This window comes from Coregonus clupeaformis, chromosome 9, assembly GCF_020615455.1.
Source record: "Coregonus clupeaformis isolate EN_2021a chromosome 9, ASM2061545v1, whole genome shotgun sequence".
NCBI classification, from domain to species: domain Eukaryota; kingdom Metazoa; phylum Chordata; class Actinopteri; order Salmoniformes; family Salmonidae; genus Coregonus; species Coregonus clupeaformis.
Window position 1 is genome coordinate 38,904,684 of NC_059200.1, and position 24,956 is coordinate 38,929,639.

The 24,956-nt window shown below is 43.4% G+C and overlaps 1 protein-coding gene across 1 annotated transcript; it reads right to left on the minus strand.

The window, feature by feature from the left end:
* Positions 1 to 47: 47 nt before the first annotated feature.
* Positions 48 to 24,720, minus strand: LOC121573963 (vacuolar protein sorting-associated protein 11 homolog). The gene is made up of 16 exons (XM_041886385.2): positions 24,561 to 24,720; positions 20,688 to 20,836; positions 20,437 to 20,572; positions 20,166 to 20,329; positions 19,667 to 19,914; positions 17,263 to 17,464; positions 16,936 to 17,087; positions 14,234 to 14,420; positions 13,720 to 13,863; positions 13,112 to 13,315; positions 12,672 to 12,833; positions 10,600 to 10,733; positions 9,696 to 9,898; positions 5,950 to 6,121; positions 2,296 to 2,518; positions 48 to 1,917 (listed from the first exon to the last, which is right to left on the minus strand). Exons 1-16 carry the CDS (start codon positions 24,700 to 24,702, stop codon positions 1,750 to 1,752), a joined length of 2,790 nt encoding a protein of 929 aa, XP_041742319.2. The 5' UTR covers positions 24,703 to 24,720; the 3' UTR covers positions 48 to 1,749.
* Positions 24,721 to 24,956: the final 236 nt, after the last annotated feature.

A 24,956-nucleotide genomic window follows, 5' to 3' on the forward strand; every position in this document is an offset into this window, starting at 1 on the left:
TAACTTGTATATAAAACAGTCACACAATGATTACACAGACCATTGACTTGAATATCTGTGCACATTTATTTAGATAAGCACAAAAAAATTTCAACAAGATCATTTATGTGATCTAGAATTCTAAGCATATTACATGTAGCTAGTTCATTAATTATTCAGGTAATGTGCAGGTCAAATCTATATACAACATAAATGGATTGATACGAAGACATTACAGAATCACAGGTTGATTGCACACTATCTAGGCAAAATGTCTCACTAGCCACAACATGCACATTTCTGGCCATCACCTTGAAGAGAAGTGTATTAAAGACATTAATAATGATGTTTGGGGGTAGCCAAATTCAGACTTTAAGTGTGAGATGGACTACATTTCTATAAGTAAGGGATAATCAACGAGGGGCTATGCGTTCTCTGGAAAATAATGAACGATGTGGAAGGTATGTTCCACTATGCACTAGCTGAGTGGAACTGACCGTCCATGGAGTTGCATTATTTTCCAGAGACCGCATAGCCCCTCGTTGATTATCCCATTTAAACCGTGGCTATAATTGAACACGTTTGCCACTAGAAATGTGTTGGTAGAAATGTGTTCAACGTCCACTGAAGTACCTAGCAAGTTTACTAGATAGCCACAGTAGTTGCCATGGTAACCAAGCACACAGACTTGCTAGTTTCGCTAACCAAACCATCAGTCCTAGCTTGCTATTATGAAAATCAAATTCAACAATGCCAATGTTTTCAATTCTACTTTTGGTTTCAAAAGCAGCTCATACAAAACATGTAAGAATGAACTATAGCCATTGAATTCTACCGTGCTGATATACCGTGCTTTATAGGGAAATAATGCACGCTCTAGAATGCCCTTCAAGCCAATCAGAAACGAGTATTCAACAATGCCATGGTATAAAACCCAAACATGACACATCCCATACAGAAAAATACATGCACACCGCATTTGGAGAAGGCACAACAAGGAATAAAATGCAACTGTCTGTGCACTCCCAGTATGCATCAATAAGCCACATTTCTTTATGTCAAGAGTTAGTCTTCTTTTATAAAATACAAATTCTAACTTCGTTAAGTTTGCTAATTACAACAGAGTGCTCAAAGACATACAATACACATAAATCAAGTGCATAAAACATAATCCATCCAACTACCTTACATTCTTCTGAACCTCTGTGCTTGGACCAGGGTTGTGTTTATTAGGTGCCAAATGGAAGAAAACAGGGACTACCTGTACAATAAGAAATGATCACATTCATTGCCCGTTGCAAAAACGTTTTCCGTTATTTCACCTAATAAACACAACCCAGATGCACAGACGTGTTAAGTAACATGCATCAGAACATGATCACACATAGAAACAGAACCTAGCAACACATCTCTTACTGGTGTTGCGACAGGAGCCTGACTGATTCATCTTGACTAAATATTGTGTGGCATCCTGAACTATAGAACAAAGCACTATGGGTCAGGGTCCCCATTGAACAGAAGAGGGTCTGCTGCTCTGCAACTGGGTATAGTAGTTACTTTTTAGCTTGAGCAGCAGACAGCACAACACAGAACCTAAGGGCTTTTCACACAACTGAGTTGAACCAAGCCGAGCCAAACAAACCAAACGTGCTAAAAAGGACAATCTGAAAAGAAACTATCCGAGCCAGCCCAGTTTGGGTCAGCATGATAGTGTGAAAAGGGTAATAGTGTAGGGTTGCAAGCCGTTGTGTCCATTGTGCCCTATGGCCCTCAAGTGTTCCTCTTGGTGTGGATGAGTAGGTCCCTCTGCAGGTCTGCCTCCAGGCTTCCCGCCCCCACCTTGCTGCCCGGGGGGTCAGTGACCAGGGTCAGCTTGTTGAACACCCCACGGCCAAAGTAGTCTGCCACCACGGAAAAACCGTCATTGGAGCAGCGCAGCTGAAATGCATAGAAATAAGTGAGCCAGGATAGAGAAGTGATAGCCTACACATCAGTTCTGAAAAAAAGATGGAGATCTTTTCTCTTATACTAGTGAAGTTTATATTGATCTTTGGACATGATAGATTAAGTGTTGCACTATTACTACGTCTTATTGAATGACTTTTGACTACTATAGTATACAAAATGTTGTTGTAGTTTCAAGTCATGTGCCAATAAAACATACTTGAACACAAAAGAGAGAGCGAGGGAGAGAAAGGCAAGCAAAGAGGGTATTTACACTTTAGTCAGCCCCCTCAGCAGTTACCACAAAAGATAAAACACACAACAAACAAAAGAAGAACGTGAAGTGACTAGGGCTGTCTGTGTGTGTTTCACCTGTCTGGTGAAGTGGTCGTGCAGATCTCGTTTCTGGTCCTGGGCACGCAGCATGTCCATGACCTTGCGGTTTTCCGGTGTGCAGGTGGGACACTCGGCCTCACTCTCGGCGTAGCTCTCAAAGCAGTGCTGGTGGAAGGAGTGACTGCACAGGAAGTGAACAGAGGGCAGCTCGAGGGGGCTGTTGCACATGCTGCACTTGGTCTTCTGGAAAATCTTTGCGCTGTGAGTGAGTGAGAAAAGAAGGACAGAGAGAAACAAGAAAAAACATCAAAATCAGTACAGTTTCAATTAATGGTCTTCGTGCGGTCAAATCGAGCACTCAAAATACAGGGCTTGACATTACATTTTTTTGCCTCTTGTCCTTTGGACAAGTAGGACAGATTTTTTACTTGTCCGAAAGCTCAAGTCACTTGTCCCCCCAAGAAAAGGTCTGTAAGACCATCGGCCAAAAAGGTGACAAAATTGTGTTGTATGATGCAAGGAACCACTTCACAAAATAAAAATCATAATTATCACTGGTATTGACAATAGAAGGCTACTGGTCTCTGATCCCATGTATTATATCGCCTGCCGGTGTGGCCTTGAGCAAGGCACTTAACCCCACATAAAGTAAAATACTGCACTGATAGGCTACTGTATATAACCCCCCATCTGGAGCACTACTGGGTGTGCAGGATTTTGATCCAACCCTGCAGGGCTGAAGCAAAAGCCTGCACACCCAGTAGCTCTCCTGGACTTCCCTGGAGGATTGTTGGCCACCCTGCAACATTACAATTACAACCAAATACTGTTTGTCTTTATAAAACAATTCCCTCATTTAATGAACCAGGGATCAAATGGCTAAGGTGGGCAACTTCAAAGCAAGGTAGCTAACTAAGACATTTTTATCTATACTGAACAAAAATATGAACGCAACATGTAAAGTGTTGGTCCCATGTTCCATGAGCTGAAATAAAAGATCTCAGAAATGTTCCACACGCACAAAAAGCTTATTTCTCTCAAATTGTGCACAAATTTGTTTACATCCCTATTAGTGAGCATTTCTCCTTTGCCAAGATAATCCATCCACCTGACAGATGTGGCATATCAAGAAGCTGATTAAACAGCATGATCAATAAAAAGGTGCACCTTGTGCTGGGGACAATAAAAGGCCACTAAAATGTGCAGTATTGTCACACAACACAATGCCACAGACGTCTCATGTTGAGGGAGTGCACAATTGGCATGCTGACTGCAGGAATGTCCACCAGAGCTGTTGCCAGAGAATTGAATGTTCATTTCTCTACCATAAGCCGCCTCCGTCGTTTTAGAGAATTTGGCAGTATGTCCAACCGGCCTCACAACCGCAGACCACGTGTAACAACGCCAGCCCAGAACCTCCACATCTAGCTTCTTCACCTGCGGGATCATCTGAGACCAGCCACCCGGACAGCTGATGAAACTGAGAAGCATTTCTGTCTGTAATAAAGCCCTTTTGTGGGGAAAAACTCATTCTGATTGGCTGTGTCTGGCTCCCCAGTGGATGGGCATATGCCCTCCCATGTCCATCAATGGCTGCGCCCCTGCCCAGTCATGTGAAATCCACAGATTAGGGCCTAATTAATGTATTTCAAATCGACTGATTTTCTTATATTTACATTTACATTTTAGTCATTTAGCAGACGCTCTTATCCAGAGCGACTTACAGTTAGTGAGTGCATACATTTTTATATGTACTGTAACTCAGTAAAATCGTTGAAATTGTTGCATGTTGCATTTATATTTATATTTTTGTTCAGTATATTTATAAGGCTAGAATATAACGTTTTCAATGGAGACCTTGACAGCATAGGAGTTTCTTGTCAATGAGGCTTTAATTTGATTTTTTATGTACTTTTTTACCCCTTTTTCTCCCCAATTTCGTGATATCCAATTGTCTTGTCCATCGCTGCAACTCCCCTACGGACTCGGCAGAGGCGAAGGTCGAGAGCCATGCGTCCTCCGAAACACAACCCTGCCAAGCCGCACTGCTTCTTAACACACTGCTCGTTTACCCAGAAGCCAGACGCACCAGAGGAAACACCGTCCAACTGGCGACCGAAGTCAGCTTGCAGGCGCCCCGCCCGCCACAAGGAGTCGGTAGAGCGTGATGGGACAAAGAAATCCTGGCCGGCTAAACCCTCCCCTAACGACGCTGGGCCAATTGTGCGCCGCCTCATGGGTCTCCCGGTCACAGCCGGCTGTGACACAGCCTGGGATCGAACCCAGGGCTGTAGTGACACCTCAAGCACTGCGATGCAGTGCCTTAGACCGCTGCGCCACTCGGGAGGCCAATTAGGCTATTCTATATTTTTGTCCGAAGTAAATGGCCCATATTGAATAGAGGAGAATGCCTGCTTTCCAACAGTGTCAGAACTATTTTTCAACATCCAACTGTGAGAGCTTGAGAGATGGTTTTACAACCGGAGTATGCAGCATTGGTTTCATCAACTGTGCACCCGTATCAACTGCGTGTCGGCCATTTGTAGTTATACACTAGTGCCGGTGGAAAGATTTTTAGGACACCGGACATGACAATTACATTAATATATGCAAATAGCTAAATAGCGAAAATGTAAAGCATATTTTGTAGTTTGGCTGGTTATCTAGTTAGTCTGTTGTATACCAATATTTTACCTGCTGCTGCAATATCTCTTTCTCCTCTGGCAACGGCCCACTCGCACTGGCACACACTCAGGTGATGCATACACCATGTCTTTTCCAGGATTTTCTGTGTTGACCAAAAATGGGCAACAACTGGGCAAATAACTCACTAACTAGCAATGAATATCAACTCACTTTGGTCAACAACAAAAAAAGACTGCTCGTGCCGGTCAATGCAGGTCTACAATAATTATACTCCGATGCACTCTGCAGAGATTGGGAGGACAGTGCGCAACACATCGCATCTGGAGGACACTTTGACCCAAATGTGATCGTAGTAACCTAATTGTTTGTCATTGTGATTTTTGAGTGTTGTTTTTTTTTACTATCTATCTGCTTGCCCCAAAAAAATGTTTCTTGCCCCGGGCAAGCGGACAAGCGTTAATGTGGAGCCCTGTACAGTACAAAAAAATTATTATATGTCTCCCGAGTGGCGCAGTGGTCTAAGGCACTGCATCGCAGTGCTAACTGTGCCACTAGAGATCCTGGTTCGAATCCAGGCTCTGTCGCAGCCGGCCGCGACCGGGAGACTCATGGGTGGCGCACAATTGGCCCAGCGTCGTCCAGGGTAGGGGAGGGAATGGCCGGCAGGGATGTAGCTCAGTTGATAGAGCATGGCGTTTGCAACGCCAGGGTTGTGGGTTCGATTCCCACGGGGGGCCAGTATAAAAAATATATATATATGTATTCACTAACTGTAAGTCGCTCTGGATAAGAGCGTCTGCTAAATGACTAAAATGTAAATGTAAATGTAATTATGAATTCAGTCCAATTTAAATCTAAGGGCAGCCATCAAACAAACAGATTGTGTTTGTGTTTCTTAGACACTTCTCACCCCTTATAGATGCCAAAATAACTGGATAGATGGATGGAACATGGAGGAAACTCACACTTGTGAACAGGACCCAGCTCTAGGGGATAGGGGTTGTTTTAGGACTGGACTTTGGCTCAGATTGTCCTGTCCCTCACCTGCTTCTGAGTTCCTGGATCTCGGCGCGGAGGTGGGCCGTTTCCTCACGGTACTGGCGGATCTTGCGCTCGTCGTCCTCGATCTGCTGGCTCTCCCTCTGCAGCTTGTTGATCAGGTAGTCCTTGATGACCGACAGCGTGGCCGTGGAGTTGTGTGCCAGCGTCTGCACCACTGTGGACCAACACGTGCATAGACATGCATACACACACACACACAACTTAGCAACAGTGCCCAATAAAATTATCCCATGCTCTGCTATAATGCTCCAAGTACTTTTCTTATGAGCATATACAGTGCCTTCAGAAAGAATTCATACCCCAAAGACTTATTCCACATTTGGTTGTGTTACAGCCTGAACTCAAAATGGATTAAATAGATTTTTGTTAATTGCTTTGCCACATTTTTAGCAGTATTACTTTAGTGCCTTGTTGCAAACAGGATGCATATTTTGGAATATTTTTATTCTGTACAGGCTTCCTTCTTCTCACTGTCAATTAGGTTAGTTTTGTGGAGTAACTTCAATGTTGTTGATCCATCTTCAGTTTTCTATCATGGCCATTAAACTCTAACTGTTTTAAAGTCACCAATGGCCTCATGGTAAAATCCCTGAGCGGTTTCCTTCCTCTCCGGCAACTGAGTTAGGAAGGCCGCCTGTATTGATACACCATCCAAAGTTAAACTAATAAGTTAAAAGGGATATTCGAAGTCTCCTTTTTTCTTTTTTTTACCCATCTACCAATAGGTGCCCTTCTTTGTAAGGCATTGGAAAACCTCCCTGGTTAAATCTGTGTTTGAAATTCACTGCTCGACTGAGGGACCTTACAGATAATTGTATGTATGGGGTACAGAGATAAGGTAGTCATTCAAAAATCATAATAAACACTATTATTGCACACAGAGTTAGTACATGCAACTTGTGACTTTTATTTAGGCTTGCCATAACAAAGGGGTTGAATACTTATCGACTCAAGACACTTCAGCTTTCAATTTTTATTAATTAGTTTTAAAAAAGTATTCCACTTTGACATTAAATCGGGTATTGTATGTAGGCCAGTGACAAAAAAAAATCTACATTTAATCAATTTTCAATTCAGGCTTTAACAACAAAATGTGGAAAAAGTCAAGGGGTGTGAATGCTTTCTGAAGGCACTGTAGTTTCACTTAACCCAACAACTGGCAAGTTTATCATGGATGTGCGCGTGTGACGTCAAAATAGAACTGAACACTAGCCAGTGAGACATTCAATGACAGGAAGGAAGTGGAGGCAAAAGACTGCAAAGAACGTTTGAGTTTATTTTAAGTTGGTGAGGTCTAGGGCTTTGGCGGTCACGACATTTTGTCAGCCGGTGATTGTCAAGCAAATAACAGTTGGTCTCACGGTAATTGACCGTTACTTAACATAAACACATTTAGCATCTCCTGGCTTCCACACATAGCCTACAAGACACTGATGCTGACATCTACATTTAAAAAAGTCTAATAAATCCATGTAATATAGCCTACACCTTCACAATAAATCCATTATTTATTTTAGACAGGTCTAAAGAAGCATGAGATGAAGAAAATGTAGTCTATTTCAGAAGAACAGAACAGCATACTCTGAGTTGTCCTTATGTTAGGTCCTGGTGTGGCTATGCCATATGGCTATGGGCTACACTAGTTCATTTAGCAGACAAGATTTGCTTAGAATTCCGTGGCATTATTTTATAGTATGAAGAATACAATTGAACACAGCAGAATAAAATATAAATATTTTCTCCAAACAATTTGAGGGAGTGCGCACATGCGGCTATTCTGTGTTGAGCGGTTAACAAAGAAATCGGTACTCCATGCCTTGTTGTGCCCTTCTCCCTGAGTGCGCGCTCTGAAGCACTGACTGAGTGCTGCGCACTCTCCATCACGTGATCAGGTCTTTCTCACAGGCTACAAGTGAAGACAGCAGACATCGGGGATTCAACTTCGCGTGTCCTTATCCAATTCCGAGGTGCATATTGAAGATATTGGAAGAACTGTCCACATTTACTTTTCGTCAGCCAACAAGATGAGTAGGCCTAACGAACAGCAAAAGCACTCGCCTATGTCAATCTACTATCCCCCATATTACAAAAGTCGACCTATTCTATTCTGTGCCAGAAATAAATATTCCAAACATAGTCTGGGACAGTTGTGGGATGCAAATTAATACAACCACTAGCATTAAAAATATATATATATGCAATGTGGCTGACGCAACAGATCAGAACATTTAGCTTAAAATGTTGATAAACTATTAGGCTATTTCTTCACATTATAAGCACAGCAATGCGCACATCGCATTAAGCTATAAGCGGGAATGTTCCATTAGCGGGAAAACACCATTATCAAAAGTGATCGCAAATGCGATTATGCATTTAATGCTTTTATTATAAAGGTGCATTTTTATGGTGAAAATTATCTTCCCCAAACTTGAAACTTATGCGCTGCTTATGTATGGCAGTTAGGCTCTAAACCCTGTGTAAATCGGATGAATGTGCTTAATTTTAAGAAAATGTTGGGCCACTTTAGTTGTGATACAAACCTTATCAAAACATATAGGCCTATGGGCTTGGCTACGTGAGGTGTGCAACTATGATTCGAAAAAGTCGCCAAAATAAAGGCTTTCTTATGCTGCCCATCATTCACAAGAGATGATATATAATTCACAAGTGATAGGCTAATATTGTCACCCATCAGACTATTCTTGATTTAATCTTGTCTTTAAATATACTAAATCATATATGTGTGAAATTTGTTTTCCTTTAGAACGGACCATTATCATGAACCTGTATCGAAACAGGGGCAGCTGGAACAAATACATGTCATCTATGCACTTAAATAGCAGATGGAGGACACTTTTCCTGTGATTCATTTTCATGCCAGCCAGGTAGGCTATACTCATTTACATTTAAGTCATTTAGCAGACGCTCTTATCCAGAGCGACTTACAGTTAGTGAGTGCATACATTTTTATTTTTTATACTGGAATCGAACCCACAACCCTGGCGTTGCAAATGCCATGCTCTACCAACTGAGCTACATCCCTGCCGGCCATTCCCTCCCCTACCCTGGACAACGCTGGGCCAATTGTGCGCCGCCCCATGGGTCTCCCGGTCGCGGCCGGCTACGACAGAGCCTGGATTCGAACCAGGAGCTCTAGTGGCACAGCTAGCACTGCGATGCAGTGCCTTAGACCACTGCGCCACTCAGGAGGACACTGCCCCACTCAGGAGAGAAGCTTAATATTAGGAAAGTTGAGAAATAAATATAGTAGGCCTAGCCTATAGAAAGTGGAGGCCATCACTCTGTATTCTCACGCAATTGCATAGCCTATAGAAATGTTGTGCAACATGAGCTCATGGGCTCTCATGAAGTTTTTGATTCGATTTTCGAATACATTTGCATTGATGTCAGAGTGATTAGAGGGACAATAGAGTGCTGAGTACCAGGAAGTTAGCAAGTTTGGTAGGCTACTAATGACCATGAGCAGCATCGGAGCTTGGAGAAGCCTAATTACCGTGACTAAACGGTCATGTGGAATTTGACTGCCTTCATGACTTGTGACCGCCGGTGTGGCGGTAATACAGTCACCGCAACAGCCCTAGTGAAGTCTGATATAATTCAGGCAGTGACAAGTAGGCAAATCCCTACAGAAAGCCCCAGAGTCTTCATCTACAGGGATGGAGAAATACAGAGAAAAACCGCAAATATAGCCACTGGCTCACGCTCACCCAATAGGGGAGGCATCAGGTTGTTCTGGTCGATGTGCTGCAGGACTTGGCTGATGTAGGCCTTGCAGTCCTCCTCTTTGCGGGCAAAGTATCCCAGCGCCTGCTCCCACAAGCACACTTCCTGGTCGCCGTAGCGCTTGCAGGCCTCCACCACTTTGCCGTACTCCTCATTCTGCATGTGGTAGTGCATAATCTGCTGGTACCTAGAGAGAGGGACATCATCAACAATATCATTCAAATTACATAATTGACTAAATCAGTACATACCAATGAAGTCTCCAAAGTCCAGTGGTGTAAAGTACTTAAGTAAAAATACTTTAAAGTACTACTTAAGTAATTTTTTTGGCTATCTGTACTTTACTATTTTTGACAACTTTTCCTTCACTACATTCCTATAGAAAAGAATGTACTTTTTACTCCATACATTTTCCCTGACACCCAAAAGTACTCATTACATTTTGAATACTTAGCAGGACAGGAAATGATGGCGTCTGGTTTGCTTAATATAAGGATTTTGAAATGATTTATAATTTTACTTTTGAAAACGTAAGTATATTTTAGCAATTACATTTACTTTTGATACTTAACATTTCAAACCAAATACTTTTAGACTTTTACTCAAGTAGTATTTTACTGGGTGACTTTCACTTTTACTTGAGTCATTTTCTATTAAAGGTATCTTTACTTTACTCAAGTATGACAATTGGGTACTTGTTCACTCTCCCTCATGGACTTTAAAAGCATTGGATCTGGATGTTAAATGGAAGACACTCAGGCTACATCAACCCCACGGTTTTAAATCCACTAGGGGGAGTGAACGAGTACACACTCAGGGAGAAGTAGAAATATTGGAATTGGGCTCATGTGTTTCTGACTGGAGAAGTTTAGAGACAGGAATACTCACAGCTTGCCCTTCTCATAGAGGTACAGGACCCCTTCTTTGAAGTTGTGCATCTGGCACAGGACGAGGGCCTTGTCAAATACGGTGTTGTCGCTCCGCAGCAAGGACAGTGCTGCCCCCTGCAGGACCTTCTTCCTCTGCCAGACAAAATAGAAAGCGCACAGTCAGACAGACCAGACAAAACCAAACATTTGATACTCCAGACAAAAAGGTATTCTGAAAATGTAATAAAAAATTATTTAGGCTGCAAGTTTGTCATCTAATATGTAACATTTGTATATCTACACTACCGGTCAAAAGTTTTAGAACACCTACTCATTCAAGGGTTTTTGTTTCTTTTTACTATTTTCTTCATTGTAGAATAATAGTGAAGACATCAAAACTATGAAATAACACATATGGAATCATATAGTGAACAAAAAAGTGTTAAACAAATCAAAATATATGTTATATTTGAGATTCTTCAAATAGCCACCCTTTGCCTTGATGACATCTTTGCACACTCTTGGCATTCTCTCAACCAGCTTCATGAGGTAGTCACCTGGAATGCATTTCAATTAACAGGTGTGCCTTCTTAAAAGTTAATTTGTGGAATTTCTTTCCTTCTTAATGCCTTTGAGCCAATCAGTTGTGTTGTGACAAGGTAGGGGGGGTATACAGAAGATAGCCCTATTTGGTAAAAGACCAAGTCCATATTATGGCAAGAACAGCTCAAATAAGCAAAGAGAAACGACAGTCCATCATTACCTTAAGACATGAAGGTCAGTCAATCTGGAACATGTCAAGAACTTTGAAAGTTTCTTCAAGTGCAGTCGCAAAAACCATCAAGCGCTATGATGAAACTGGCACTCCTGAGGACCGCCACAGGAATGGAAGACCCAGAGTTACCTCTGCTGCAGAGGATAAGTTCATTAGAGTTACCAGCCTCAGAAATTGCAGCCCAAATAAATGCTTCACAGAGTTCAAGTAACAGACACATCTCAACATCAACTGTTCAGAGGAGACTGTGTGAATCAGGCCTTCATGGTCGAATTGCTGCAAAGAAACCACTACTAAAGGACACCAATAAGAAGAAGAGACTTGCTTGGGCCAAGAAACACGAGCAATGGACATTAGACCGGTGGAAATTTGTTGGTTCCAACCGCCGTGTCTTTATGAGACACGGTGTGGGTGAACGGATGATCTCCACATGTGTGGTTCCCACCGGGAAGCATGGAGGAGGTGTCATGGTGTGGGGGTGCTTTGCTGGTGACACTGTCAGTGATTTATTTAGAATTCAAGTCACATGCTGGTTAAGTGTGCCTTGAATTCTAAATAAATCACTGACAGTGTCACCAGCAAAGCACCCCCACACCATGACACCTCCTCCATGCTTCCCGGTGGGAACCAAACATGTGGAGATCATCCGTTCACCCACACCGCGTCTCATAAAGACACGGCGGTTGGAACCAAAAATCTCAAATTTGGACTCTAGACCAGCATTCTGCAGCGATATGCCAACACATCTGGTTTGGGTTTAGTGGGACTATAATTTGTTTTTCAACAGGACAATGACCCAACACACCTCCAGGCTGTGTAAGGGCTATTTTACCAAAAAGGAGAGTGATGGAGTGCTGCATCAGATGACCTGGCGTCTACAATCCCCCTACTTCAACTAAATTGAGATGGTTTGGGATGAGCCGGACCGCAGAGTGAAGGAAAAGCAGCCAACAAGTGCTCAGAACATGTGGGGACTCATTCAAGACTGTTGGAAAAGCATTCCAAGTGAAGCTGGTTGAGAGAATGCCAAGAGTGTGCAAATCTGTCATCAAGGCAAAGGGCGGCTATTTGAATAATCTCAAATTTAAATTATATTAACACTTTTTTGGTTATTTTATGATTCCATATGTGTTATTTCATAGTTTTGATGTCTTCACTATTATTATTCAATGTAGAAAATAGTAAAAATAAAGAAAAAGCCTGGAATGAATAGGTGTTCTAAAACTTTTGACCGGTATTGTATGTGAGTTTAGGTTGTTTGAGTAAACACGTGGCAGTTTTTTGTACAAATACTTGTGTGTGTGTGTTCCTATCACCTCAGAGTCTTGTTCATGTGCCCAGTCCTGCAGCCGTAGTTCTAGCAGTGTGTCATACACCCCCTGAGAGGAGAAAGGCTCCACCTCGATCATGTGCTCCAGGAAGGCCCTTAGCTCCCGCGGGTTATTAGCAAACACAGAGATGAACTCCTCTGAATTTGCCTGGGAGATAAAGAGGAGTACAGTGAGTAGTGCTATTACTATTACCACCATTATAACCATGATACATTTTATCATCATTGTATCATCATTACCATTAGAAGTAGTACCATATTACACGTAATTGATAAAGCCATTTTAATTAGAGAAAGGATCTCAAGTCCAAAGTGCTAATGCTGCTAGACTAGTGTTGCTAGGACTAATGTGCTAGACTTTGTGTTCGGCTGCCCGGGAGGTGTGGCCGCCATTTAAGGTTAACCGCTAACGGCTAAACGGCTGACCTTCTTGGCCACCGCCGGGCCTCTGTCCAGGCTGTCTCTTTCCATGGCATCCCGGCTGGGCTGGTAGTCGGTACACAGGCCCTTGAGAAGCAGTGTGGTGCCATCAGGGACGTGGTGCATCAGGGTCTTGCCGTAGCGCTTCATGTTGCTCTCTGCCTGCTCGAAAGGAAGTCTTCCAATGTAGCGCAAAGCCTCCTGGTAGTTCTGTATGGAACATAAAGAGAGACAAAGGGGTTTGAATTTCAGTAAAGGGTCGTTCAAATCGGGTTGACTTTACCCAAGGGTAGGAGAAGCTCTTTGTCCAATTATAATCATCAATGGTCAAATGTGTTTATTCACTCTAAAAGTGACAAATGTTTAAACTATCCTTAATGTAGATTTTGACTCAGTAATCTAAATACAATCAAATGACATTGCTGCTCATTTCAATATTGTCCAACAGCCTGAAACGGACTCGAAGCTCATCTATCTTATTTTTATCAGGGACAAGATTAAGAGATCTGGCAGTTAGGTCATGTAAGCTAGGGGGGACCCGGTGTCTATTTATCTAGCCCAGACGGCTCATCTTAACACTACTACATCCAGTATTACTTTCTAATCTCTTTCACCTTTAGGTCCTCAAGCTGGATCTTCAGGTACCACTCGTGGTGCTGGTGCCTCTCGGCCAGAAAGACTGCGTGACTGTGGTAGCCTGCCTGCCGCAGCACCTTGATGGCGATCTCCACGTCGAAGTGGACCTCGCTCTCGCTGCTCTGAAGGGGGTCGAAGGGGAAAGGAAATGTCAGAGCATTGAGACCTTATGTGCATGATGTCATACATACAGTATCTGTGGATTCATTGTCTATATCCATACAGTAATATGTTTTCTATCATCACTTTCTAATCCAAAATTGTATTCTGAATCCCTGGAATCCTTCTCAGGGCAATGATTATGATCCTGGAGAGCTACTATGTGTGTATGCTTTTGTTCCAGGCCATCACTAACACATCTGCTTCAACTACTCCCAGACTTTAGTCTGGACCATGATTATCTGAAGCCCCGGAATGAAAACCTGCACACACAGTTAACTCCCCTGGACCAGAGTTGGAGACCAACACTTGGTTTACAGTTTAAATGTTAACCTTGATGAACTCTTCAAGCTTAGAGCTGTCCTTGAGCTTGGTGTAGCAGTTGAGCAGCAGGGTGGTGTGGTCGGCGTTGGCCAGCGACTGCCGGTGCAGGGCCTGCAGGTAGGCCGTCAGGTTGTGGATCCGCTGAGCATCCAGAAACTTTCGGATTACATAAGAGGGCTCCAGCTTCTTGATTGTGCTGAGGGAGGGAGGGGAATTTTTGAACTTTTGCTGTTGAAAAGCAATATCCCAGGTATAAATACAGTAAAGTACATACACTAAAGTGTAAAAATAATATGTTTTGTGCTATGTCATGACACCTGGACCACCTATTGAAATGTGCCTTTTGTTGAGTAAATCAGGTGTTAAATTAGGTGAAAATGAGACTGGAGTGCCACTTTATAACAATAACCAAGTGGTTTCAATAGAAATTGACCACTGGTCACATTTACTGCGTGCCACCAAAGATACACTACAAAGTGAATATATATTATACATTTCCTTATTGATGTTATACAATCCCACCTCTATAGGGTTACTTGTCTGTAAAATCAGCATTTATGACATGAACTTTAAGAGTCTTTGGGGTTTACAAAAACGGTATATAAATCATATATATGTATTATTATTACCGTATTTTCCGCACTATAAGGCGCACCGGATTATAAGGCGCACCTTCAATGAATGGCCTATTTTAGAACTGTTTTCATATATAGGGCGCACCGGATTATAAAGCGCATAGAATAGAAGATACTGCAGTCAAACGTTTGACTGGGGTTGCGTTATGCATCCACTAGATGGAGCTGTGCTAAAGGGAATGTCAACAAAACAGTCAGATAAAGTCAAACTTTATTAAGCGTTCTGACAACTCCGTTCACTCCCATGGTAACGTTGTTCAAACGTTAATGTGCATATTAACAATATCTCCAAGCCTTGCTCACTCTTCTCCCAAATGTGGAGGGGAACTTTTCCCTGATTCAGTAAACACGTAGTAAAAGAAACAGTCTGATACCACTAAATCAAACGTTAGTGCATAACTCAACATTGTTCAGTTACGTATAACACGTAAAGCTCACTTTTTCAGTTCATTCCCCGTCCACGAATCCCTCGAATTCTTCAGTGTCCGAATTGAACAGTTGGGCGACTACGGCATCCAACCTGCCCGGCTCCCTCTCGTCATTATCCGAGTCAGTGTCGCTGCTGTTGCCTGGCAGTTCAGAGATTATTCCTGCCTTCGTGAAAGCTTTGACCACAGTTGAGACTGATATATCAGCCCAGGCATCCACGATCCATTGGCAGATAGTGGCGTAAGTCGCCCGGCGCTGTCTCCCCGTCTTGGTGAACGTGTGTTCGCCTTCTGTCATCCAATGCTCCCACGCAGCTCGCAGTCTAGCTTTGAACGCCCTGTTGACACCAATATCTAGCGGCTGGAGTTCTTTAGTTAATCCACCCGGAATGACGGCAAGCTCCGAATTAGTTTGCTTCACTTGTTTTTTGACAGCATCTGTGATATGGGCGCGCATTGAGTCGTAGATCAATAGGGACGGAGCTGTGTGGAAAAAGCCACCCGGTCTCTTGACGTAAATTTCTCTCAGCCACTCACTCATCTTTTCCTCATCCATCCATCCCTTCGGGCTAGCTTTGATGACGACGCCGGCTGGAAAGTTTTCTTTTGGCAAGGTCTTCCTCTTGAAAATAACCATGGGTGGAAGTTTCTGGCCATTAACCTGGCAGGCGAGAACTACAGTGAAGGATGACTTCTCATTCCCTGTGGTGCGTACAGACACCGTACTGGTCCCCGTTTTCTCCACAGTGCGGTTCACGGGAATATCAAAGGTGAGTGGAACCTCGTCCATGTTGGTGATGTGCTCTGGCCAGATCTTCTTTTCAGTGATCTTCTTTTTGCAGTATGCGCGGAAAGTGACCAGCTTTTCTTGGTAATCTTTTGGCAGTTGCTGCGAGACGGTAGTTCGTGTGCGGATGGAGAGATTACGTCTTTTCATAAAACGAAAGCACCAAGAAGGACCGCCTCGAAATTCATCGATGATCATGTCCCGTGCTAGCGCTGTTGCCTTCATTCGAATAGTGACTGTAGAGACGCTTCTACTTGCTGCTCTCTGTTCAACAACCCACTGTTCGAGTTTGTCCTCTAACTGTGGCCATCTCGCTTTGTTCCCTCGGAAACTCTGTTTAGTCTTCTTTACTTGGTGCAGGTCATCATCTTGCTTCCTCCACTTCCGTACCATTGATTCATTAATGTTGAATTCTCTCGCTGCTGCTCTATTCCCATATTCTACTGCGTGACCGACAGCCTTGAGCTTGAACTCTGCGTCGTAAGCGTGTCTCTTGAAAGGTACCATTTTGGGGTCTTTATACACACACAAGTGGTGTGGGACTGTGAGTAAGCACAGTACCGGTGTTTACTGACTACGGTAGCCGTAATGCTGCAAGCGGTGCGGCTTTGTAGTTTACCAGTCGTACTGAAACATTTCATTATTATTCAATTGTTTTTATTGGTTTTTCATACTGAAACATTTTGACAGAGCGCCTTGAGTGCCGTGTACAACCAGTATGGATCAACCAATTAACCAATTGATCCATATATAAGGCGCTCCGGATTATAAGGCGCACTGTAATTTTATAGTGCGGAAAATACGGTAACTATGTATTATGAAGTCGAAGTTAGATGCATCAACCTCTGGGTGAGATCGTACCGGATGTACTGTTGGATGGCTCCGTCATGGTCCCCCTTCACATAGAGGTGGTCGCCGTACTGCCTGAAGATCTCAGACAGCCCGTCACTGTCCAAGTGCTGGCTCTTAGCCAGGTTGATGGCCATCACAAACAGATTCTTCTTGAAGAGCATCTAAAGACAGATTGAAGTGTTAAGTGCCTTGCTCAAGGGTACAACGGCAGTAAACGATACCTTGGATCTGAAACCTGTCGTCCTCCAGTTTCCAGTTCAATCCGGTGCTGAGTTGAACATAATACGTTTGAGGGGAAAAGGCGATATGATGTCAGTCAGCGTATTTTGGGCTTACCTCTAGCTTGGTCTGAGTGTCTTTCTCCTGCAGCACAAACATCTTTCCATCCCGAGTTAGGATGTAGAAGGAGCCCCATTCGGCAAGAACGTCGATGATGTCATCAAAGGAAACGCTGTAGGCAATGAACTTGTTGTCCAGGTCGTAGATTGTCAAGATTTGTTTCTCCGAAGGAGACGTCTCTCTGCTCCCAAATTCAGACCTGAGTACAGAACTTGTATTCAATATATTGTCATAGGAGTTAATATAGTTTTATCACCTAAAAATATGCATGGGTGGTTTGGTTGAATCTTTAAATTTTAGTCATTTAGCAGACGCTCTTATCCAGAGCGACTTACAGTTAGTGAGTGCATACATTATTATTATTATTTTTTGTATTATTATTATTATTATTATTATTATTATTATTATTATTATACACTGCTCCAAAAAATAAAGGGAACACTAAAATAACACATCCTAGATCTGAATGAATGAAATAATCTTATTAAATACTTTTTTCTTTACATAGTTGAATATGCTGACAACAAAATCACACAAAAATTATCAATGGAAATCAAATTTATCAACCCATGGAGGTCTGGATTTGGAGTCACCCTCAAAATTAAAGTGGAAAACCACACTACAGGCTGATCCAACTTTGATGTAATGTCCTCAAAACAAGTCAAAATGAGGCTCAGTAGTGTGTGTGACCTCCATGTGCCTGTATGACCTCCCTACAACGCCTGGGCATGCTCCTGATGAGGTGGCGGATGGTCTCCTGAGGGATCTCCTCCCAGACCTGGACTAAAGCATCCGCCAACTCCTGGACAGTCTGTGGTGCAATGTGGCGTTGGTGGATGGAGCGAGACATGATGTCCCAGATGTGCTCAATTGGATTCAGGTCTGGGGAACGGGCGGGCCAGTCCATAGCATCAATGCCTTCCTCTTGCAGGAACTGCTGACACACTCTAGCCACATGAGGTCTAGCATTGTCTTGCATTAGGAGGAACCCAGGGCCACCAGCATATGGTCTCACAAGGGGTCTGAGGATGTCATCTCAGTACCTAATGGCAGTCAGGCTACCTCTGGCGAGCACATGGAGGGCTGTGCGGCGCCCCAAAGAAATGCCACCCCACACCATGACTGACCCACCGCCAAACCGGTCATGCTGGAGGATGTTGCAGGCAGCAGAACGTTCTCCACGGCATCTCCAGACTCTGTCACGTCTGTCACGTGCTCAGTGTGAACCTGCTTTCATCTGTGAAGAGCACAGGGCGCCAGTGGCGAATTTGCCAATCTTGGTGTTCTCTGGCAAATGCCAAACGTCCTGCATGGTGTTGGGCTGTAAGCACAACCCCCACCTGTGGACGTCGGGCCCTCATACCACCCTCATGGAGTCTGTTTCTGACCGTTTGAGCAGACACATGCACATTTGTGGCCTGCTGGAGGTCATTTTGCAGGGCTCTGGCAGTGCTCCTCCTGCTCCTCCTTGCACAAAGGCGGAGGTAGCAGTCCTGCTGCTGGGTTGTTGCCCTCCTACGGCCTCCTCCACATCTCCTGATGTACTGGCCTGTCTCCTGGTAGCGCCTCCATGCTCTGGACACTACGCTGACAGACACAGCAAACCTTCTTGCCACAGCTCGCATTGATGTGCCATCCTGGATGAGCTGCACTACCTGAGCCACTTGTGTGGGTTGTAGACTCTGTCTCATGCTACCACTAGAGTGAAAGCACCGCCAGCATTCAAAAGTGACCAAAACATCAGCCAGGAAGCATAGGAACTGAGAAGTGGTCTGTGGTCACCACCTGCAAAACCAGTCCTTTATTGGGGGTGTCTTGCTAATTGCCTATAATTTCCACCTGTTGTCTATTCCATTTGCACAACAGCATGTGAAATGTATTGTCAATCAGTGTTGCTTCCTAAATGGACAGTTTGATTTCACAGAAGTGTGATTGACTTGGAGTTACATTGTGTTGTTTAAGTGTTCCCTTTATTTTTTTGAGCAGTGTATATTAAATAAAAAAAATCTGGCCCCCCGTGGGAATCGAACCCACAACCCTGGCGTTGCAAACGCCATGCTCTACCAACCGAGCTACATCCCTGCCGGCCATTCCCTCCCCTACCCTGGACGACGCTGGGCCAATTGTGTGCCGCCCCATGGGTCTCCCGGTCGCGGCCGGCTACGACAGAGCCTGGATTCAAACCAGGATCTCTAGTGGCACAGCTGCGATGCAGTGCCTTAGACCAAAATACAACCTACTGGTTTTTTTTCTACTTACAGTCAACATGAATGGATTTAGTATAAAATTACTTGTTGTGTTTCATTGTTGCAATAAAAAAAGAAATGACACTTGGCTAACCTTAGGGGACCCGTTCAATAGAAATGGCTACTGTGCCACCATCTGAGGGAGTTGTTCTTACTTGTTGGGAGACTTGGTATCCCTGGTGAGCAGCAGGAGGTAGCCCCGGTGCCAGTGGGCCAGCAGCTTGTGCCCGTCGAAAGCGAAACAGGGCCCCCGTTCGTCAGGCTGGTAAAGGTACACACACTCGTCCCCTGCGACAATGAACTGGGAGTCCTGGGAGGGGTCTGTGAGCGCAGAGCAACGCAGCGCACAGCCGTGGGTGTCCAGTTCCAGTTTAGGGTACTCCTTCACTGACAAAGTGTAGCACTAATCACAGGGTGGAAACAACACCAAATGAAACAGAAGCAAGTTAGTGCTTATGCTCCAAGGGAAAAGTAGTATGGTGACAGGCTTGGGGTCAATGCCATTAAAAATATATCAATTCAAATCCTCCTTGAAAATATATGGCACTTTTCAAATATTGAATTGTAATTTACATTAATAACCTGAATTGATCTTAAACTTGATTCTATGGACTTCACTTATCAGAGTGACATTGGAAAGCTCAAATGACTTACGTGGACTTTTTCCAAAGTGGCAACAAATAAGTGAGTGACCTTGCCCTGCTGACGGAAAGCGAGGCCCGTGACTGGACAGGTGCCCTCATGCAGTGTCAGGGTTTTACTGTGCCTGTCCCGGGTGATGTCACCTTTTGTCAACACCACACTGCCATCTGTGAAGCCTGCAATGACATGGGGATTATCAATTTATAACAGGGAGCAAACACAAATCTCAAAACCAAATCTAAACTATAGCCGACATAGGTAGTACTGAAGAAATGCCACTTACCAATGGCCATAAAGTTTAGGTTCTCGTGTACACTGAGGCATGACACCTCTGTTGGCTTGTTCCCAGGAATTGCTGGGAATATTCTTGTGCACAGAGGATTCCCGCTGTCACGCTTGTCTGGATTCCATACCTTCACCTGGGAAACAGTAACACAGCTGGGTTTTTAATAACAGTTCACAAATAACAACCAAGGGAACTAACATACTGTTTTTTGATACTCAGTATTAAATACATCCTACTAAATTTCTTACCAGGGGGTTAATTCCTTGCTCGTCCTGCCCAACTGAGACCAAAATGCTGTGCTGCTTGAGCTGGTAAAGGTGGGTCACTCTCAGCTTGTAAGCCTGAAAGGAGGACAACTGCAGGGAGCGTGTCAAAAACCAGATCTGACCGTCCATATGTAATTTATTCTGGTTCAAGGAAGCATAATTTTAGATCAGGAGAGACAAATGGCCATTTGCATGGTTAGGGATAGAGGAGACAATTACAAAGGCAAGGCCTTGTTCGAATCCTCTCAAAATGTACAGTCACGGTCAAAAGTTTTAAGAATGATACAAATATTAATTTTCACAAAGTCTGCTGCCTCAGTTTTTATGATGGCAATTTGCATATACTCCAGAACGTTATGAAGAGTGATCAGATTAATTGCAATTAATTGGAAAGTCCCTCTTTGCCATGAAAATGAACTTAATCCCAAAAAGACATTTCCACTGCATTTCAGCCCTGCCACAAAAGGACCAGCTGACATCATGTCAGTGATTCTCTAGTTAACACAGGTGAGCGTGTTGACGAGGACAAGGCTGGAGATCACTCTGTCATGCTGATTGAGTTAGAATAACAGACTGGAAGCTTTAAAAGGAGGTTGGTGCTTGAAATCATTGTTCTTCCTCTGTTAACCATGGTTACCTGCAAGGAAACACGTGCCGTCATCATTGCTTTGCACAAAAAGGGCTTCACAGGCAAGGATATTGCTGCTAGTAAGATTGCACCTAAATCAACCATTTATCGGATCATCAAGAACTTCAAGGAGAGAGGTTCAATTGTTGTGAAGAAGGCTTCGGGGCACCCAAGAAAGTCCAGCAAGCGCCAGGACCGTCTCCTAAAGTTGATTCAGCTGCGGGATCGGGGCACCACCAGTGCAGAGCTTGCTCAGGAATGGCAGCAGGCAGGTGTGAGCGCATCTGCATGCACAGTGAGGCAAAGACTTTTGGAGGATGGCCTGGTGTCAAGAAGGGCAGCGAGGAAGCCACTTCTCTCCAGGAAAAACATCAGGGACAGACTGATATTCTGCAAAAGGTACAGGGATTGGACTGCTGAGGACTGGGGTAAAGTCATTTTCTCTGATGAATCCCCTTTCCTATTGTTTGGGGCATCCGGATAAAAGCTTGTCCGGAGAAGACAAGTTGAGCGCTACCATCAGTCCTGTGTCATGCCAACAGTAAAGCATCCTGAGACCATTCATGTGTGGGGTCGCTTCTCAGCCAAGGGAGTGGGCTCACTCACAATTTTGCCTAAGAACACAGCCATGAATAAAGAATGGTACCAACACATCCTCCGAGAGCAACTTCTCCCAACCATCCAAGAACAGTTTGGTGACGAACAATGCCTTTTCCAGCATGATGGAGCACCTTGCCATAAGGCAAAAGTGATAACTATGTGGCCCGGGGAACAAAACATCGCCATTTTGGGTCCATGGCCAGGAAACTCCCCAGACCTTAATCCCATTGAGAACTTGTGGTCAATCCTCAAGAGGCGGGTGGACAAACAAAAACCCACAAATTCTGACAAACTCCAAGCATTGATTATGCAAGAATGGGCTGCCATCAGTCAGGATGTGGCCCAGAAGTTAATTGACAGCATGCCAGGGTGGATTGCAGAGGTCTTGAAAAAGAAGGGTCAACACTGCAAATATGGACTCTTTGCATAAACTCAATGTAATTGTCAATAAAAGCCTTTGACACTTATGGAATGCTTGTAATTATACTTCAGTATACCACAGTAACATCTGACAAAAATATCTAAAAACACTGAAGCAGCTAACTTTGTGAAGACCAATACTTGTCATTCTCAAAACTTTTGACCAGTCAAAAGTTGACACACCTACTCATTCAAGGGTTTTTCTTTATTTTTTAAACTATTTTCTACATTGTAGAATAATAGTGAAGACATCAAAACTATGAAATAACACATATGGAATCACATAGTAACCAATAAAGTGTTAAACAAATCAAAATATATTTTATATTTGCGATTCTTTAAATAGCCACCCTTTGCCTTGATGACAGCTTTGCACACTCTTGGCATTCACTCAACCAGCTTCACCTGGAATGCTTTTCCAACCGTCTTGAAGGAGTTCCCACATATGCTGAGCACTTGTTGGCTGCTTTTCCTTCACTCTGCAGTCCGACTCATCCCAAACCATCTCAATTGGGTTGAGGTCGGGGGATTGTGGAGGCCATGTGGAGCCCAAACCAGATGGGATAGCATATCGCTGCAGAATGCTGTGGTAGCCATGCTGGTTAAGTGTGCCTTCAATTCTAAATAAATCACATACAGTGTCACCAGCAAAGCACCCCCACACCATAACACCTCCTCCTCCATGCTTTACGGTGGGAAATACACATGCAGAGATCATCCGTTCATCCACACCGCTTCTCACAAAGACATGGTGGTTGGAACCAAAAATCTCCAATTTGGACTCCAGACCAAAGGACACATTTCCACCAGTCTAATGTCCATTGCTCGTGTTTCTTGGCCCAAGCAAGTCTCTTCTTATTATTGGTGTCCTTTAGTAGTGGTTTCTTTGCAGCAATTCAACCATGAAGGCCTGATTCACACAGTCTCCTCTGAACAGTTGATGTTGAGATGTGTCTGTTACTTGAACTCTGTGAAGCATTTATTTGGGATGCAATTTCTGAGGCTGGTAACTCTAATGAACTTATCCTCTGCAGCAGAGGTAACTCTGGGTCTTCCATTCCTGTGGCGGTCCTCAGGAGAGCCAGTTTCATCATAGCGCTTGATGGTTTATGCGACTGCACTTGAATAAACTTTCAAATAAATGTTCCGTATTGACTGACCTTCATTCTTAAAGTAATGATGGACTGTCATTTATCTTTGCTTATTTGAGCTGTTCTTGCCATAATATGGACTTGGTCTTTTACCAAATAGGGCTATCCTCTGTATACCCCCCCTTGTCAGAACACAACTAATTGGCTCAAACGCATTAGGAAGGAAAGAAATTCCACAAATTCAATTTTAAGAAGGCACACCTGTTAATTGAAATGCATTCCAGGTGACTACCTCATGAAGCTGGTTGAGAGAATACCAAGAGTGTGCAAAGCTGTCATCAAGGCAAAGGGTGGCTATTTGAAGAACCTCATTTAACATATATTCTGATTTGTTTAACATTTTTTTGGTTACTATATGATTCCATGTGTTATTTCATAGTTTTGATGTCTTCATTATTATTCTACAATGTAAAAAATAAAGAAAAACCCTTGAATGAGTAGGTGTCCAAACTTTTGACTGGTAGTGTATATAATTAGCCATATGAATAAGAAGAGTAATGAATACAAGCAATGTAAATATGTACACTTCTTAGTCGTAAGACTAGTATGGACTGGTGTAAGCAAGCTTTCCACAGCATTACATCAGTTGTCACATCAGATTAATCATTACTTCAAGGAAGGAGGACATTTTCAAGACCCTATTTGAACAGGGACATTGATTCAGTTGATTGCATCATTGAAAGCCTGGGAGCCAGTCTGAAGTTGTTGATTCACTCCTCTCAAACTAATTTATCGGACTGGCACCAAGGCTAGTTTAGCTAACTAAAGGCTCATGTCCTGGCTGCTTACTAACGTCAATCAGTTAGCTAGCAAACTAGCCAACTCAGATGTTGCCATTTAGCTGGACATAATCATTAATAATAATTTCATTTTTTGTAGTTAGCCAAGGAGCATAATTTGGGCATATAATCTCAATGTCATTAACGTTATTAGTTCGCTTGCTTAAAATGGCAAGACTGCTTGAGAGGGATGTCTGGGTAGCAAGTTTGTTAGCTGGCATTGACAAGCTAAATTAACTAAGCTATGTTTACATCATGGAAACCACCGAAAGGATATCTCCAAGAACGATGTGACCCCGGCCCGAGTCACATGCCGATATGCCAACGGGGAGGACGAAGTTTTTCCCATTATCTCCAGCGTCCTTCACGGTCTCTTTATCAAAAAATACAAATCGTCTCCACTGTAAGAACGCAGCCATTTTCTTTGCACTGTCTGTATCCTCAGTGAACAAATCATGTGATACCATCACAAGTCATGTGAGAGAGGGGGAGGCGGAAAGAGATAAATGTTATATATATTTATTATATATATTTTTTAATTAAATGTCAGTCAACACACGAAATTAATATGTTTATCAATGTAGGTGGTAGGCTACAAGGGTCACAAAATAAAGTGGTTAACTGTTGATCATGTTCATTTTGAAATACCACCCATTCAATAGTGTTTTTTCCC